Raw genomic sequence first — 15,199 nt, 5'->3', positions numbered from 1 at the left:
CTGTGAAATAGGAAGAAAATGTCCAAATGGAAAGGGGAGCTAGGAGAGGGAAGGGGAAATGGCAAAACAGAAACACAGCTTTTGTGAATGAGGGGAACAGGGGTTGAAGGGAGGGGAGGAAATGGGAAAAATAAGAATCAATATATATCACGAACAGGTACAAATTCCCTTTGATAAATGTCATCAGTATATATATCTCTAAACTGTGCTAATAAAATAATTTTTGAAAGACTTCAGAATGCATTTTGAAAAAGGAAAAGAGTTGAAGACTAGCAGACTGTAAGTTGTACAACAGCGCAAAGGGGATTAGAGCAGACCTATGTACGTGGAGATACGGTTTTCGTGGGATGGAAGGACCCAGATGACAACCGCACATCACATTACTTAAATTAATCATGCTTTCGATGCAACCTAACTGCCACCCACATCTCAGGAGAGTGGGTGGGGATAGTGAAAAGGTGATATTAAGATCTATACAGCACGCAAAAGACATGAAGTAGCAAAAAGCATGTGGAGGAAAGACAAAATGGAAGTTGAGTGATCTACAATGCTTTCTTTCGAAGCTGCCATGCCACAGTATGTAATCGGGGTAGTCTAGTACTGTTAGGAAAATAGACACAAGGATCAGTGGAATACAAGATTGATCCTGTGTTTTTATGGTCAAATGAATTTTTTTTTTTCAGTATCAGGGATTGAACTCAGGACCTTGAGCTTGCAAAGCAGGCACGGTGACACGGAGTTAAATCCCCGGCCCAATTGATTATTTTATTGTGGTGAAATATACATAATTATCATTGTAGCCATTTAAGTGTGCAAGGCAGTGGGATTAAATACACCCCCACTGTTCTACAACAGTCACTCCTCTTCAGAACTCTCTCACTGTCTTACACATAAACTCCCCACATTTCTGCCCCATGCTCTCCAACAACAATGGCTCCATTTCCTGTGTCTACAAATCCATCTATTCTAGGCGTCTTGTTTAAGTGGATCGACACTTTCTTTTTCCTTTTGTATCTGACTTAATTCCACTTAGCATAATGCTTTCCAAGTTCATGCAGGTAGCAGCACGTGTCAGGATTTCATTTACTTTTAGGGGTGAATAATTCCACTGTGTTGAACATTGCCACATCTTCTTTATCCATTAATCTTTTGATGGACATCTGGGGTTTTACTACAAATTGGCTGTTGTGAATGATGCTTCTGTGAACACTGAAGCATAAATATCTATGTGAGCCCTTGCTTTCAATTCTTTGGTTTATACCCTAGAACAGGGATGGCGAACCTTTTAGAGCTTTCAATGACATAAACAGCCTGCTGCGGCACTTGGGCCGTAGGTTCCACCACTGCCCTGGAAGAAGTGGTGATTTTTTCATTTAAGGAACCAGTAAACTTATATTCTACCGTAACCACATCATCTTAGTCACCACGCGGTGCTTCTGGGTTCCAATTTGCCCACATCCACATGGCAACAAACACTTGTTATTTCCCGTCTGTTCCTGGTAGCCAGGCAAGGAATGGGGACTGGCATTTCATGGTTTTGATTTGCATTTCTGAATAAGTAATGGCATTGAGCATCATTCCGTGTACTTATCAGCTTTCTTTGGAAAGACATTTATCCAATTCGTTGCCCCACTTTTAATTGGATTATTTGCATTGTTGTTGCTTTTTTCTTAGATGCAGGAGTTTTTTATACATTCTGGGCATCTATTGCATTAAATATGTGATTTATACAGATTTGCTTTCCTATTGGGATTATCTTTTCACTCTGTTGATAGTGTACTTTAGTGAACAAGATTTTGGGGGGCCATATCCAAAAATTCTTGGCAAATTCCAAGTTAAGAAGTTTCTCCTTATGTTTTCTAAGAATTTTATACTTTTAGCTCTAAATTTTGGGTGTGTGATACATTTTGAGTTATTATGCAGGTGTAGTGTAGGGTCAGGATTCAAAAATCTTTTTTTTGTTTGTCTTTTTAGTCTCCCTAGGTAGTTAGGGCTGTCCTTGAACTCACTGTGTGGCCCAGGATGACCTCACACTCTTAGCAATCCTCCTGCTTCAGCCTCTGGAGTGCACCACCATGCCCAGCAAAATTCAACTTTTTAAATATGCATAGGATCCATTTTCCTAGTATTATTTGTATTTTTGTTTATTTATTTCATTAGTGTACGTGCGTAGTAAATAATGTTTACACTCTTTGTGCGGAGTTGGCACGTGTACGCAACATATCCCAGTTCCATTTTCTCATCCACCACCACCCCCAGCCCCACCTCTTGATCCCCAATTCCCTTTGATAGCTGAGATTCCACCTTACAGCGGAAAGAATGGCTCTCATCAAGAGATCAAGTGATAACAAATGTTGGAGAGGCTGCAGAGAAAAAGGCTACACTGTCGATGGGAATGTAAACTCGCGCCACTGCTGTGGAACTCAGTATGGAGATTCCTCAAAAACACAGAATTAGTAATTCCACTCGACCCAGCTTTTCTTTTCCCAGGTATTTTCTTGCAAGAGTTGAGGACATCACATTACAGTGATCCACGCAGACCAGGTTTATAGCAGCACAATGCATAATAGCTACATCCTGGAAGCAGCCTGTGTGTCCATCAGCAGGTGAGTGGATAAAGGGGTTTGGTGTTTACACAAAATGGAGCACTGCTCTGCCATAAAGAAAGGCACACTTGAGTCATGTGCGGGAAAATGGATGCACCTGGAGGCCACAGTGTTACGTGAGATAAAGCACGGACGGTTCAATAGCACATTCTTCCTCTTCTAAGAGAAACTCAGAGTAAACATAAAGAGCAGTATCTGTTTAAAATACTGTACTTTCTCATTAAATGGCCTTGACACCCTTGTTGAAATCAATTGGCCATATATGAGATGTGATAAAAATATATTCTGTTTAAATTTTTAAATTTTAGTACAGTAAAAGATACATCACCATTAATGCCCCACAAAACACCCTCCTCCTTTTCACCAAACACACTCATCCCGTGGATCTCGCCACTTTCTGAAGCAGTTCTACAAGTCCTCTTTCCTGAGGGTCTTTAATTTTGCTGCTGTGGCTGCCTCGCTGACCTGCATTGATTCTCAATTTTTCTTTTCATAGTCATTTTTACTTTGACCAAGAGCCAGCGCGTAAGGTGCCAGATCTAGTGAATAAGGTAGATGAGAACTCAACATGTATTTTTTTTTTTTTTTATTGTACAGAAACGGCCATAAACTTTCGGTCAAGGTGGGTTGATCAAAAAATAAGATGGGTATTTAAATTTTAAGTTTATTACATGGAAAATCTCATATTAGGATTAACTCCCTCAAAAATACTTAACTCCTTTATCATGGCAATGTGCCTTTTACTGTAGTAACTTTTTAACTTAAACACACCACATTTTGGAACATCCTTTGTACGTCAGACTTTCTGGACTCTGTGTCATGGGTCTATTTGTCTATGGCATCCACATTGCTTTCATCACTGCAGCTTTACAGTTATTTTGGAAGCCAGGAAGTGTGAATCTTCCAACTCTCGTCCTTTTCAGGATGGTGTTGGCTTCTGTGAACCCCTCAGATTCTACCTGAACTTTAGATGGCCTTCTCATCGGGGCTGCACTGAGTTTGTGTATTGCTTTGGACAGCAGTTTTATCTTGGTGCTACAAAGCCTTCTAGTTCATGCACATGGGGTGTCTTCCCATTAACTTCACCTCCCTTATTTGCTTTGGCCGTGTTGTGAAGTCTCCAGTACGAGTCTTTCCTTTCTGTGGTTAAATTCTTCATACATTGTAAGTAGAATTGCTTTTTAAATTTCTTTCTCAGATTATTCAGTGCTTGTTTACAGAAACTCAACTATGCTGCATGTTGATCTCGGACATGAGTGCTTGGCTGAATTTATTAATTCTAAAAGCTTTCTTGCGGATTCTTCTGCATTTTCTGTGAATGGGATGATATCATCTGCAAATGGAGATGATTTTCTTTGCAATTGGGATGCCTTTTGCTTCTTTTCCCCATCTGATTGCCCTGACTTCCACCGCATTGCAATGTTTGCTGGCAGTGAAGATAGCAGTGAACATCCTTGCGCTATGCTTGACCTGAGGGAAATATGATGACAGCTGAGGGGTTAATTTTTTGGCATCAATGCTCAGATGATTCAGTAGGAAAAAGACAGTCATTTCAACAAACATTATAGCAACGGTCAGATACTCATGCTCCAAACAGTAAAAATAAAATAAGTAAATGATGACCTCATCTCTTAGGTGTGTAAAATTAATTCAAATTGCTTTACAAATTTAAATGCAAAAGTTAAATACCCAAAACACTGAGATGAAAATACTGGGGGTCAGGGGTTTGTTTGGTTCAGTGGCACCACGCCAGCCTGGCAAGTGCAAAGTCCTGAGTTCAATTCCTGGTCCGGGAAAAAAGAAAAAGAAAAATAAACAAGTAAATAAATAAATAAAGGGATGAAAATACTGAGAAAATCTTTGTTACAGGGGTCAAGCAGACAAAATACAAAACCATGAGCATAAAAGGAAAATTTGGACAAATTAGACTTTATAAAATTAAAAGCTTTCTATTCTTCAAAGCATATCACTAAGTAAACTAAGAAAAGAGTTAACATGACTCTTTTATTTCAAATATGTGAAGAATTCATTAAATTAACAAGACATACCACTCATAAAACACAGGCAGAGGACTGGGGAGACACTTTGCCAAAGAAAATGCTCAAATGGCAAATAATCTGCATGGAAAAGAACAACACTGGTCACCAGGAAAATGCACATTAGAGCACCTGCATGTGCACTAAATGGCCAAAATGAAATACAGTTAACGTCAAAGGCTGCTGAGGCCACAGAGAAACTGGAAGGCCCACAACTTGCTCCCGTAACTGTAAAGAGGCACAGCCACAGTGGGAAGGAATGGGCAATTTCTTAAAAAAATAAGAATACGCTCACCATAAAAATCAGCCTTTTTACTCCCAAGCATACCTAAGAGTTCAAAAATATGCATGTGAGATGGGTGTGGTGGCATACACCTGTAATCCCAAGTCTCTGGGAGGCTGAGGCAGAAGGGTTCCAAGTTTGATCCTAGCCTGTACAACTCAGAGAGACCTCAAGACAAAAGTTTTAAAAAAATACGGCTGGGAACATAGCTCATTGTGAAGGCCCTGGGTTCTTTCTCAGTGCCATATAGAAGGGGGGGCATGCGTCCATGGAGATATTTGTAACCATATGCCCCTGGAAGGACTATCGATAGCAAACACCAGAGAGAATCCACATATTAACTCACTAATGGACAAAGTGATGTCTAGCCATAAAACGCTACACTACTCAGCAATAAAAGAACAAAGTACCACAACAGCAATCATAAGGACGAATCTCAAAAACATGTTACTAAGAAAAGGAGCTGCATACGGAAACCTGAATATTGTAGAAAGCCCAACATTCTGTGATTTCACTTGTGCAAACTTTCCAGGAAAAGCAAAATTATTGGCTCAAAACCTAGATGTTTTGATGCATGGGGCTGGAAAGGAAGTGGAGATTGGCTGAACAGAGCACAGGGCACCGAATTCGAGCGACAGAAGTGCTCCCCAGCTGCATAGCAATCGTGCTTACACAATCACGGAATTACTAAAATGCATCAAACCGTGCATGTAAAATGGGCAAACTTCGATAAACCATACTTTCATAAAGCTAGTGATAGGAGAACTGCCAGGGGCTCTCTGAGAAGCAGGATAAAGAAAAAAATGTGAATAAAAGGTGAATAAACTAAAGAAAAACATAGAAGTGAGAAGAGTGTCTGGGAGATAAAAATGGATGTCTGCGTGTGAGCATGTGTGTCTGTGTGTGTTTGCACGTGTGTGTACACAAACATACAGTCCATAGACAAATGCTCAGGACAAACTGCACTCTACCTCACAAGATAAATACGAAAGAGCAGAGCTGCTTAACTCTTGCTTTGCTTCTACCTCTCCTTTCAAGGAAAACAACTATCACTTTGAAAGAATGAAACTAATACCAGTAGAAAAGAAGTGATTCAGCCCACAGGGAAGCCTATGGTCGGAGAGGCTCTAACTACTTTATTTAAATTTAAGCCTTCTGCACTTTGGAAATTACATTCTACTTCCTACTCAACGTCCCGCCCAATAAAAAGGGAAAAAGTGTCACAGATGGCTCCTGGAGAAGCAGAAAATACGATCATAGTTATAATCCCAGTTCCCAAACTAGGAAGAGGAGAACCGGGAGGCATTTTCACGGCTTTGATAGCAGGTGCGCGCAGGGACGAGGACTGCACAGGTAGTTCACAGATTCAGCACGCAGTACTGCGTTCCTCTCCGTCTCGGCCCACCTCCGGGAGGTGGGTCTCCTGCTCTGCTGTGGCTTGGATGAAAAGCAATGAAGGTAGCAGAGAGGAATACGGGTCCCTCCTGCTCTCCGTCAGCCAGCTCACCTGCCCTCCTTCTAGTAACTGTACTACGCTTTGACGTCTCTGAAGGTGGGGACCCTGCCTGTGTTACGTACTCTTCCCTCGTTGCTGAGACAAAATACCCAACGCTCAGTGTCGGAGGGGAAGCGGTTTACTTGGCCCACAGTTGTAGCGGTTCCGTCCGTGATCAGCCGGCTCCGAGGCAGGGATGGTGAACAGGCATCACAGAGGAGAAACAACACGGTGCATAGAAGGCAGGAAAGGCGACAGGAGGGTCTAACAGCATCTTTGTGCCCCGTTTACATTATTCAGGCCACCGGAATTAGGGCCCTGCCAAGCTAATCACTCACAGGTAGCAGTTTATTAATCATGTGCCCTTGACCCCAGCCTCACACATTCTAGACTCAGCTGCCTCTGAAAGAGGAAGTCCCGCCTCATCCACACGAGGCTTGGGGGGACCATAATAGTGCCTGACCGTCCCTTCAGGAGTTACCTCTGCTGCTGCACAGCTTCTAACTTACACTACTCTGTAAACGTTCTTACGTACAGACCTAAAGCAGTAGTGGTAACAACCGTACAGTGGAAGGCATGAGTTCAAAGCCAAGGATCCCAGTTTTAAAGGAACAGAAAAATCAAGAATAATCTTCTACCCAGGGAAGAAAAATTATGAATGTGAATGTTATTTAAATTATGATAAATCAAAAACATGTGGAAAGACCAAGAACTCCTCTCAGAGGAGGAAAGGCTTAAGACAAGATCAGCAACTACAGGAAACAAGAAAGGGAGGCTGGGTTTCCTGTGCCCAGACTGAGGCACTTCCTTGGCCACACAAGAAGATGCACCGGAAAGGGAAATGGGCACCAAAATTTCCATGAAAAATTGGTGAGAGACCCAACCAGAAATCACTAAGATTATGTAGGTTTTAAGCAAGACTTCCATCGTTCTCTATAAATGAGGAGCTACAACTCCCAACCAGAAGGAACATGCTAGAATTTATCCTGCACACAAAGAAATCAAGTACATGGTTCATTAATGAATAGCAATTACTAAAATCCAGATTGGCATTTTGACTGCATTTATACACAAACCTGGTTATGATAGTCCTTTCCCAAAGGAAACAAGTGCCTACAGTTGCTTACATTAAAACTCAGAGGATCTTATACTAAAATGCAGACAAAACACAGGACACTGAAAAGCAGCCACCCAGGAACAAAGCCTGACTACATCTGCTTAATCTTCAACTACATCCTTCCCATCTTTCACTTCTTCACAATTGAGCGTGGTTGCCAGTTTTCAGAGGCCAGCGTTGCATCTCCTTCCTCGCTCCCTCGGGTATAGAGAGCACAGTCTGTGTGCTAGCTGTCCGTGATCTGCCCCGACGCGCGGCGCTGCCTAGTGCTGTGGCCATGACAGGCTGGGACGCCCGGGAGGGTGGAAATAGCACAGCACGCTGTAGAGGGCTCCTTTCCACACGTTCCCAGCAGGAATTTCTTAGGAATTCTGGAAAAGGTAAGGATATACAGTCTTGAAGAAAACCTAGAGAAACCATCCGTATGTCATGAAGCCCCCAGCAGGTGACCTTGGGAGGTCGAATGGAGCCTTTGGAAAGTAGTGTTGAAAAGTCAGAAGATAACAAAATGTGATCCTTAGCTTCAAGGAATTAAGGATGTCAATGTGAGAGATGTCAGACCAAGGAAGTAACAGAGGAAAGAAAGGAAAGAGAAGGATAATTATTATAATACCAACAAGCAACCAGCAGCAGAAGTAGTGTGCCACAAATTCTGAGGACTGAAGAATATAAAACTCATAATAAATAAGAGCAGAACTTCTATTTGTTGTAGAAAATTACCTGGACACGAATGCCTTGTGCGGTAAGGTAACTCACTGGTCCGATTTAACCGTACTGTCCTGATTTTAGCCTCAAAAGTCCCATGTCCTGGGAAATCCCCTAGTCTGGGGAAAACTAGGAGTTGATCATTTATTTAGTAATTTAATTTCAATAAACCATTATACACTGCTCACTAAAAACATAATAGTTTCATCATTTCCAATGGCTTAATCAAAGAAAAGCACATACATTTCATGTAGTGCAAATTTTAAAAGTCCTAAACCAAATCTCGCATATGGTACCTAAGCCTTGTGTGTGGATTCCAACAGGAGCAGAATCGCTACCCGGGCCTGGGCCCCCCATACCCACAATGCACCAGTTTCCTCACTTTTGCTGCAGCCCCACGGGTTGCTGACATCCAAGTGGCTGGCGCCAGGAACACAGGCCTCACACTTCGTACCCGTGACGAATGGTTTACAGAAACACTGGCCTGTGACCGAGTGACAGGTTTCATTCGAGGCTCCTGAGAGATGACAATTACAAGGCTGACATCTGAAAACAAGACAAATAAACCATCAAAGAGAATAGCATTTTGATTAATAATGCATAGTGCACGTTACACCTATCAATAACTCGGTGGAGTAGAATGCTCTGTGTTAGCCAACAGACTGAAAAGGATGCGGGAGTGAAACACACATGAAATAAAACAAAACAGAAGTGATATTTATCAAATGCTGCACACGGTTAAAAACTGCAGGAAGTCTTTGCTCTGAAAACCAACCGAGGGCCCCCCAAGCATTGCTCTTTACACGTCTTGATGCATCTTCTGGGTCAGTCGGAAGACCAGCTGTGAGTCTCGCTGTCCTACCATCGCAGTTCCATTCTCAGCTAAGTGCTGAGATTACATTACCCACAAAATTATCATTTAAAGTAACTCTCCAGTTGCATAGCAGAAAACTGGGGTGAAGCCATCATTGGTCGCCCTAAGGACACCGACATTCTGTACTGGTTTCATAAAGATGACGTTTTGTTGAACACTTTAGGACGACAGGTTCTATACTGCTGATGCTGTAACAGGAACTGTGTTTGCTTTTTATTTAGTACATCGGTACCAGAATATTTGGACGTTTACTCAGGATGCTGGAGATGGAAGCATCATTCTGCTGTGTGCAAAAATGGAAATGATATAAAGCGAGTGAGGTGACTTCACTGAAGGTCAGGCTTCCTGGAACCCAAGTCATCGGAACAAGTGAGAGGAGTGGCACTTCTCCGCGACAGTCAGCCCCGCTTCTCCGTGGACTACTCACACACCTCCCCTGCACCCATGGCATTGCCTTGGATGAGCAACTTGGCGCTGTGAAGCACGAGAGACGTGAAAACAGCAAAAGGGACACCGAAGCAGGGCCTCCTCGTGCGGCACATTTAAAGCAGCCGGAAATGGATTCACCTCTGTCTTCTAAGAAGGACGCAGGTGGACAGAGTTCTCTTGCCCCAGCGACCTTTGCAGGGCGATCTCCCGGGTGATCTCTCAACACCCTTCCCAGGGCTGATAAAAGCCAAGCCTGCCAAATACGCTGCAAATTCGCTTTATGGACTAATATCCCCTTGGGAATGAATAAAGTACAGTTTTCTCCTGAAAATCACTGCGCTGTAGTTAGCTCTTTTTATGGTCACAATGAAAGGACACTTTCCCCCAACAAACAGCTATATCAGGTCTTTTATCTGTACACACTGCATCAGAATTCCACTTCAAATAGCTGTTCTGTCCAGGGTAAAGTCGGAGAGCTGAAGAAAATTATGCATAGGAATTAGAATGAAATTATAACAGCAATGAAACATTTGGTTCTTAATTTCCTTACATGCTACTAGCGTATATTGTTTGCAGGCATTTAATGCAGTATTGGTGGGCTTAAACAAGGAGAGGCAGGCATCTCTCAATGTATGTATCTCTGTGTATATATATTTATAAATCAGTACACTGCTAATAAATAAACGTCTCTTTAGTACTTTGGTTTTTATTACCACTCACTCATGAGACAATCACACTTATTTTGCATACAGTGCATTTAGAGTAATAGTCTCCACTGTATAACATAATTCCTTTGCTTGATGTAGTTCTATTTTCTTCCCGCCAACTGCTACACACATAATTCCGAGACAACTATGTCAATATCCGTGGGATATTAAGTTCCAAATCCAAATGGAATAAATATATCACTCCATAGGAAGGCATGCAATGTCTGAGTAATTAAATGTGTCTGTTCCTGACTTTATAGACTCTTCTCCCAGCCACTGTTATATTGAGTGTATCTGACTTGTTGTAATTGCTTAATATCAGTAAGAGGATTTTCCCTAAACACAATTCATTGGAGGAGACTTTTCTGAATATTGTAGTTTGTTTCAAGCTCAAAGGACACGGGGGCTAATTTGGTAATTAAGGTTTGAGTAAAAGGATTCCTTTAAATTTCTCAGCTACTCCAATATAATTTTAAACATTTCCAAGCCTCTTTAGCAAATGAGGCACAAGTTTGATGTCAGTTTATAAGTTATTCCTCCTCCAGAGTACCTGCTAAATGAAATATATTTCACGTTTATTAAAACAAAATTATATGTAATAAAGGAAAAGACATTTTAAGCTTAGAAAGAGAAACACCAAACTAAGATGAATTGTGATATTGATTTTGCCAGGATAAATGGTTTTTGTAATATTAATATAAAGAAACCTTTATTACACTGACTCTCCTGGTACAGCCAGAGCTTCTCCCGCAATCTGTTTAAAATCTTCATTTTTCATCCTTATGGGAAAACCTCACTTGCTAAATGGATTTCATAAAAAGTAATCTGTCAAGATTTATATAGATAAACAATTTGTGATGTTTATTGACCAGTTCATTCCGATAAACAAAGCAGAAGTAAAGCACCACTGGTCTAGGCCCTCTCCACACTGTTAGAATTCCACAGGCCCTGATGGGAGCAGAACTGCCCCGACCCAGTGGGGAAGGTGGGCACTGGCCTCTGACTCGGAAATCACAAAATTCATATACATTCCTGGGAGTCTTATTCCAGTGATGCAAACTATAAGAGGGTACCTTACTTACTATTATCGCAGAAACATAGCTATGAGTGAGGAGGGTGGTTTTCAGTCACGCATGTCATTGTCAAAAGCTTCATCATCTGACGAAGAATTGCTAAAGGGGGTCCAGGGAGATCCCCTTGCACATCTCTGTGGGGTTTCGGGCCCCAACACCTGGGTCCTCTCAAGCTGATTTTAACGTTGACTGACATAAACAACATTCACCAAGGCCCAGTTATATCCAGGGAGGAAATAAATAAGCACGAATACTGTAGAACTGCGCCTGCTTTGAAGGGGATCACAACCCACCATGAAAGAATAAATGGTCTGCTCAGTAATAAAAAAGGTCCGCACTTCTTGGGTCACACAAAAGGGGTAACTATTTAGCCCGGTGCCAAGGGGGGTCACACAGAAAGAAGGACCAGTTCTAGCATCACCAACCTGAAAATCCAAGATTGGAAATGCTCCAAAATTCAAAACTTCTGAATACTGAAATGATGTCAGAAATGGAAAACTCCTTGCCTGACCTCGTGTGGTCAGTCCAGATGCAGGTACACTAAAAGTACTGTACAAGCTTCCTTTCAGACTGTCTGTCCAAAAATATGAAGAAATTTAGGTATAGGTCTTATTCTCAAGGTATCTCTTTATACAGTGGACATGCAAATATCTCAAAGTCCAAACACTTCAAAAATCCAAAACACTCTGGATACAAATATTTTAGATAAGGGATTTGCCACGTATTTCAAAATGAAATCTTGCAAGAGATACTTGAGCTAAAGTTTAATAGATAGGAGAAAGGCAGGCAAATCAGGAAGGGACAGAAATAGAACAGAAAACATAGGAGGTGACGTTAAATCGCAAACAGTTCAAAATTTGGGGATATTAACTCAGAATGGGAAGTGGGGATAGGTAAATCTGGAGAGGGAAGAGGAAGTCAGATACTGCTGCCTGGGGCCGTGGGATGGGCCCGTGGAAGGAGGCAGTGGGACTTCAGAAGTCTTTGACAAGTAAGGAGGGGTGACAGACGGAAAGGAGACCGGGAGAAGGGAGTGGTGTCGTTCCTCGTTTTCTAATTGCTGACATGACACTGATGAGGATATAATTCAACATTACAACATGAAGGAGAAGGAGACCCCAGATTACTGAGGGATTTTAGGCAAGGATCATTAGTGAATAAAAGAGAGAGGCTTCCGGGCAAACTGGAGGAATTGGACAGAGAGCTTTCTCCACTCCGTCCCTGGCGGACAGCACACACTCAGCAGATGCTGTGGAATAAATGCAATTATCATGAAGAAAACTCTACAAAGGCTTTGCATTTAGGATGAGATACCAGACACAAATGTAAATGGGGCTTGTAGCTCTCATGAGAGCTTAGCTCATTTGAGTCTCTTCAACTGGCGCGACTGTACCCCCAACTACGGTCACCCCCAAGGAATGGACAGATACGCTTGAGGGCCAGATGCTGCACAGAGGCTGAGACTAGAGTCCTCTGGTCAGTTCCTTGCTCAGGCTTCGGGGAGGAGCAGAGCGGCTATTCAGGAGCTTGGTTTCCCCCTGGCTAGAAGCACTTCCCCTCTGCAGAAGAGGTGAGTTCCAAGGTCCTCCCAGACTGCTAACAGCATCTGCAGTCTCCTGGAGCTGGGAAATGAATTCTAGCAGGACTCAGGGCTTGGTTATCAAATTCACATGAGCTGGAAAACTCAGGGCTTCCTGAGGAGGAAGCGGGAAGGGGGACCATCTTACCTAGAAGGCAGGGAGAAGCTGACAATGCCCAGACCTCTCCCTTCAGGCATGCATATGGGAACTCATAAAAATTTGACCTAAGCCAGGATGTCCTTTCCCTCATGCAGGGGCAACATCCAAGTTGAATGAAGTGACAATTCTGCCTTCTAGAGAAGAGCTCATTTTGCAAGGTTTGGATGTGAGTTCTTCACCTCCTTCGTTGCTGATACTACGCGCAATCCCACAAACCACTTTGAGATATGATGGCACAGCCAAATTCTTAAAGTGCTTTTAAGTAGAGAAGAGATTACATTTACCCTCCACAGTCCCAGAGGCAGCCATAAGATTAGGCACAGGAGTCACAGGGACAGAAATGGTTTGCTCCACATGAAAAGCACATTTGTCTGATTCTGAATAATAATTGTTGGAAATAAGCACGTGCTATTTCATGAGACAATGGGATTTTCTTATTTACATCTTTTGGAAAAGTAGTTAAGTAACCATTTATGCGTTATTCTCAAAGGTGATTTATACAGGGGAATGTATAGGGTAGAGTTTAACAAAAATTATTTCTAAGGCTCTTTCTAAATCTATAGAGATAGGATTCTGTGATACTTAGTGAGATTAAGTAACCAGCCCAAGGGGACAGAAAATCTGCTTGTAGGGTCTGCAATCTTTATCTACAAAGGAGCAGACAGTATAAATATTTCAGTTTGAGGGCCATATGATGGTGCTGAGTCTACTGTAGTCAGAAACCAGCTATAGACAATATGTAAGGCATGAACATTGGTGTGCTCCAATAAAACTTTATTTAAACACAGGTGGCAAGCCAAGTTCGACCCTCAGGTCATGAGTGGCTGAGCACTGGTATAATAGACTGACTTATGGTCCACAACAATGTCGAAGTCTTCACGGAGAACTCCAGGCTCTGTGACCTTACCCACTTAAGGAACTTTGTAGAGGTGATAAAGGAGTTTGAGATAAGGAGATTATCTTGGACGATCTAAGAACACCCAATATAATTACCAGGATTGCTATCAACAGAAGGTAGGAAGTTAAGAGCCTGAAAGGAAGAAGGTAAGAACCTAAGTGGAGGTCAGAGAAAGAAATACTCAGCTGGCTCTGGGGAAGAAAGAAAGATCCCGAGTTAAAGGACGTGGGGGTCTCTGAAAGCTAGCAAAATGAAGAAAATAGATTTTCTCCCGCAGTGTGCAGAAGAAACACAGGTGGTCTGCTGACACCTTGGTTTTAGCCCAGCAAAACTAATTTAGGACCTATGACCTCCAGAACCATCAGACAATAAATTTATGTTGTATTAAGACACTAAATTTGTGGCAATTTATTACATCAGCAATCGGAAGCTAATATAGCTGGTCTAGTAGGAAAGCCAAGAAGGAGCCTAGTTATCCTCATGCCCAGCACTGTATCCTTCCTCTCCCCTTGCATTGGACGTGTGCTACTCATGGATGAAAGGCGACATTGCCTGCAGGATCATCTACAATCTATAACATGGGAAAATATATGGTTACATAGCTGTGAGACACTGCAAAAATGACCACAACTCCTGAACTTTCCCTCTCTGTATGCCCTTTACAACGACCGGTCCGATTCCTCTCCCAAAATGCAGCCTGCTGTCCACTCCTGAAAAGGAGCTGGGCTGTTGACTTGCTCTGGCGAATAGAATGAAACAAAAGCAACAGTACAGTCCTTGCGATAGTCCTCCAGTGTCTGCCCCTTCCTGAAACTCTCCTCTTCCTTATGAACAAGCCCAGGCTAGACAAACACAGACGGCGAGAGGCTTGAGGAGCCCCAGATGATGGATCGTTGTCTCTCCAGGAGTCACAGAGAAGTCAGAATCTAAGAGGCACGCTCCCCAAAGTTTCCCTTATCACACCAAAGAGGGAGACCAGTTGACTGAAAGTTGTCTGCTTTCCTTTGAAGTCATTGGTCTGGTTCTAAGAGAAGCGGGTGAGCGGAACAAACCTAAATAATGGACTCAAACATGGGAGATCTGCAAGAGAACCAAAACAATCTCATGACAGACAATTTCCCCTTAGTGGTTCAGCCCTTAGATCCCTTAGATCCCTGCCAGCCTCGTACCCTGTATTACAGTTCAGTGTGTCTGGTGGTAAACCAGTGATGGTCCTGGTTCCAAAGGATTAATGCAA

The 15,199-nt window shown here is 42.5% G+C and overlaps 1 protein-coding gene across 1 annotated transcript in view; it reads right to left on the bottom strand.

Moving 5' to 3' along the window:
- Positions 1-15,199, bottom strand: part of Ush2a (usherin) — a 678,059-nt gene that overhangs the window by 497,748 nt on the left and 165,112 nt on the right. The window contains exon 14 of the mRNA XM_033762039.1: positions 8,625-8,788. Within this exon, the coding sequence (XP_033617930.1) occupies positions 8,625-8,788 (164 nt within the window). The remainder of the gene's footprint in view (positions 1-8,624; positions 8,789-15,199) is intronic.

This window comes from Fukomys damarensis, unplaced genomic scaffold, assembly GCF_012274545.1.
Source record: "Fukomys damarensis isolate Sample0158 unplaced genomic scaffold, DMR_v1.0_HiC HiC_scaffold_11, whole genome shotgun sequence".
NCBI classification, from domain to species: domain Eukaryota; kingdom Metazoa; phylum Chordata; class Mammalia; order Rodentia; family Bathyergidae; genus Fukomys; species Fukomys damarensis.
Note: the sequence above shows the minus strand (reverse complement) of the source record. Positions and strands in the feature narration are given on the sequence as shown.